At 45.8% G+C, this 2,353-nt stretch overlaps 1 protein-coding gene across 1 annotated transcript; it reads left to right on the top strand.

The window, feature by feature from the left end:
- Window positions 1-59: 59 nt before the first annotated feature.
- Window positions 60-2,246, top strand: LOC121940133 (unconventional myosin-Vb-like; the record flags this gene model as incomplete). Its single annotated transcript, XM_042482984.1, has 4 exons — window positions 60-296; window positions 377-470; window positions 564-709; window positions 2,091-2,246. Coding segments are annotated over 4 exons (618 nt in total), but the record flags the coding sequence as incomplete, so codon positions are not given.
- Window positions 2,247-2,353: the final 107 nt, after the last annotated feature.

Here is a 2,353-nt window from a genome sequence, read left to right as displayed (position 1 = left end):
CCTGACAATATGTCCCCTGTTTCCCCTGTGACCCTGTGTCCCCTGTGTCCTCTCTTCAGTCCAAAGAGTACAGGAGTCAGAATGAGCAGCTGCTGCAGGTGAACAGCAGTCTGTCCTCAGAGGTGAGCAAACTGCACAAGCAGCTGGAGCAGGTCCAGAGTCAGCAAGCTGGAGGGGGACAGCTGTCCTCCCTGCAGGAGGAGCTGGACAGGCTGAGGGACCAGCTGCAGGAGGCAGCGGCCGAGAGGAAGATACTGGAGGACCAGCACAGCACCGAGAAGCTGAACCTCCAACAGGTGAGACCGCAGGACATCAGAGGACAGGGTCAGACAGGTTGGTGTGTGTCTCTTGTCTCTAATGGTGTCTCTGTCCTCAGAGGGTGGAGGAGCTTGAGATGGAGAACTCTCTGCTGAAGCGTGAGAAAGAAGAATTGAACCACAAGATTCTTCAGCACACAAAGAGAACTGAAGGTGAGACCCAACACGTCCACGTGTCCCTCAACTGTCTGTCCAAACCTGCTCATGTCCAGAATTGGTTGTAACGGTGATTGTGTCCATCCCCAGAGGACGGCAGCAGCGTGTCTCAGAAGGAGTCGTCTCTGCAGACGGAGCTGGACGAGGAGCGGCAGCGCTACCAGAATCTGCTCAAAGAGTTCTCCAGACTTGAGCAGCGCTACGACAACCTGAAGGAGGAGGTGTCCCTCAGCAAGGTGACCTCATCATGTCCACCTGTCCTCACCTGGGGACAGTGTCTTTCAGTGTTTAGAGTCCAGCAGCTCTGCTCAGGTCCAATAATGATGGACACATTCACACCGTGATCTCGCTCTCGCCTGTCTCGCTTTCACGATCACAACATCAGAGAGCGCCTTGAAGGGATTTCCCAAAATTTGGCACAAATGTTCACTTCAACCCAAAGTCAGTAGATTTTGGTGGTCAAAGGTCACCGTGACCTTTCATCCATCTTATTCTCTAGAACGTAATATCTCAGAAAGCTTTGATGACATTTGGTTGAATTTAACACAAATGTCCTCTTTGGCTGAAAACATGAATTTATTAGAATGACGTCATCATTCAGAGGTCACGGTGACCTTGTCACCATCTCTAAAGTGCAATATCTGAAGATGGTCATGAAGGAATTTCCTCAAATTTGACACAAACATACACTGCCACCCAAAATTAAGTTAGTAAATTTCAGGTTTAAAGGTCACCATGACCTTGCATCCATCTAATTCTCAAGATCGTCTTTAATTTCAATGACTTTTTCACAAACATCCACTTTGTATTAAAAATGAATTGATCAGAATTAGGTGGTCAAAAGTTAAAGGTCACTGTGACCTTGCCACTATCTCACTCTCAAAAGTATGAAATCTGAAGACGACCATGAAGGAATTTCCTTCTCATTCTCAAGATCGTCTTGAATTGTGTTGAATTTGGCACAAACGTCCACTTGGACTCAAGAATGAACTGATTAGAATTTGGTGGTCACAGGTCACTGTGAGCTGGCGTCTGTCTCACTGTTGTGAACATGATATCTCAAGAACTGTTTGAGACAATTTTGAATTTGGCACAAATGTCCACTTGGGGTCAAAGAAGAATTGATTCAATTATGTTACTCAAAGGTCAAGGTCACAGTGACATTGCCACCATCTCATTCTTAACAGTGTGATATCTGAAAAGGCCTTGAGGGAATTTTTATCAAATTTGACCCAATCGTTTACTTCAACCCAAAATGAACTTAGTAGATTTTGATGTTCAGAGGTCACCGTGACCTTGCCATCAACTCATTCTCAGGAACGTAATATCTCAAGAAAGCTTTAAGGAAATTTGGTTGAATTTGACACAAACGTCTAATTTGAATGAAATGATGAATTTTTAAGAATAATATGGTCAGAGGTCACCGTGACCTTGCCACGACCGCCCTCTCAAAAGTGCAATATCTGAAGATGGTCATGAAGAAATTTCCTCAAATTTAGCACAATCGTTGATTCTGGTCGTTATTGAAGGAAAGGAGAACATCGTCAGCGTATCGACTGATTTTAAGATTTTCATTAGTGGTGATTTACAACAGCTGCTCCTCCCATCATCCTCCAGTTCCAACCCGGCCACCGCAGGAACCCGTCCAATCAGAGCAGCCTGGAGTCGGACTCGAACTACCCGTCCATCTCCACGTCAGAGGTGGGAGACACGGAGGACTCGGTGCAGCTGGTGGAGGTGAGTGCGGAGGTCAGTTAGTTTTGTCTGACAGGATCACGTGTTTATTCTGACGGTCTGAAAACGTCGCGAAAGCATCCGAGAGCTTTGAGCTAAAGAGGTTAAACTTTATTTAAACAATCATTTTATCATCGTAACACTCA

The sequence above is a fragment of the Plectropomus leopardus genome, unplaced genomic scaffold (assembly GCF_008729295.1).
Source record: "Plectropomus leopardus isolate mb unplaced genomic scaffold, YSFRI_Pleo_2.0 unplaced_scaffold7604, whole genome shotgun sequence".
NCBI classification, from domain to species: Eukaryota; Metazoa; Chordata; class Actinopteri; order Perciformes; family Serranidae; genus Plectropomus; species Plectropomus leopardus.
This window is presented reverse-complemented; position numbering and strand designations above follow the sequence as displayed.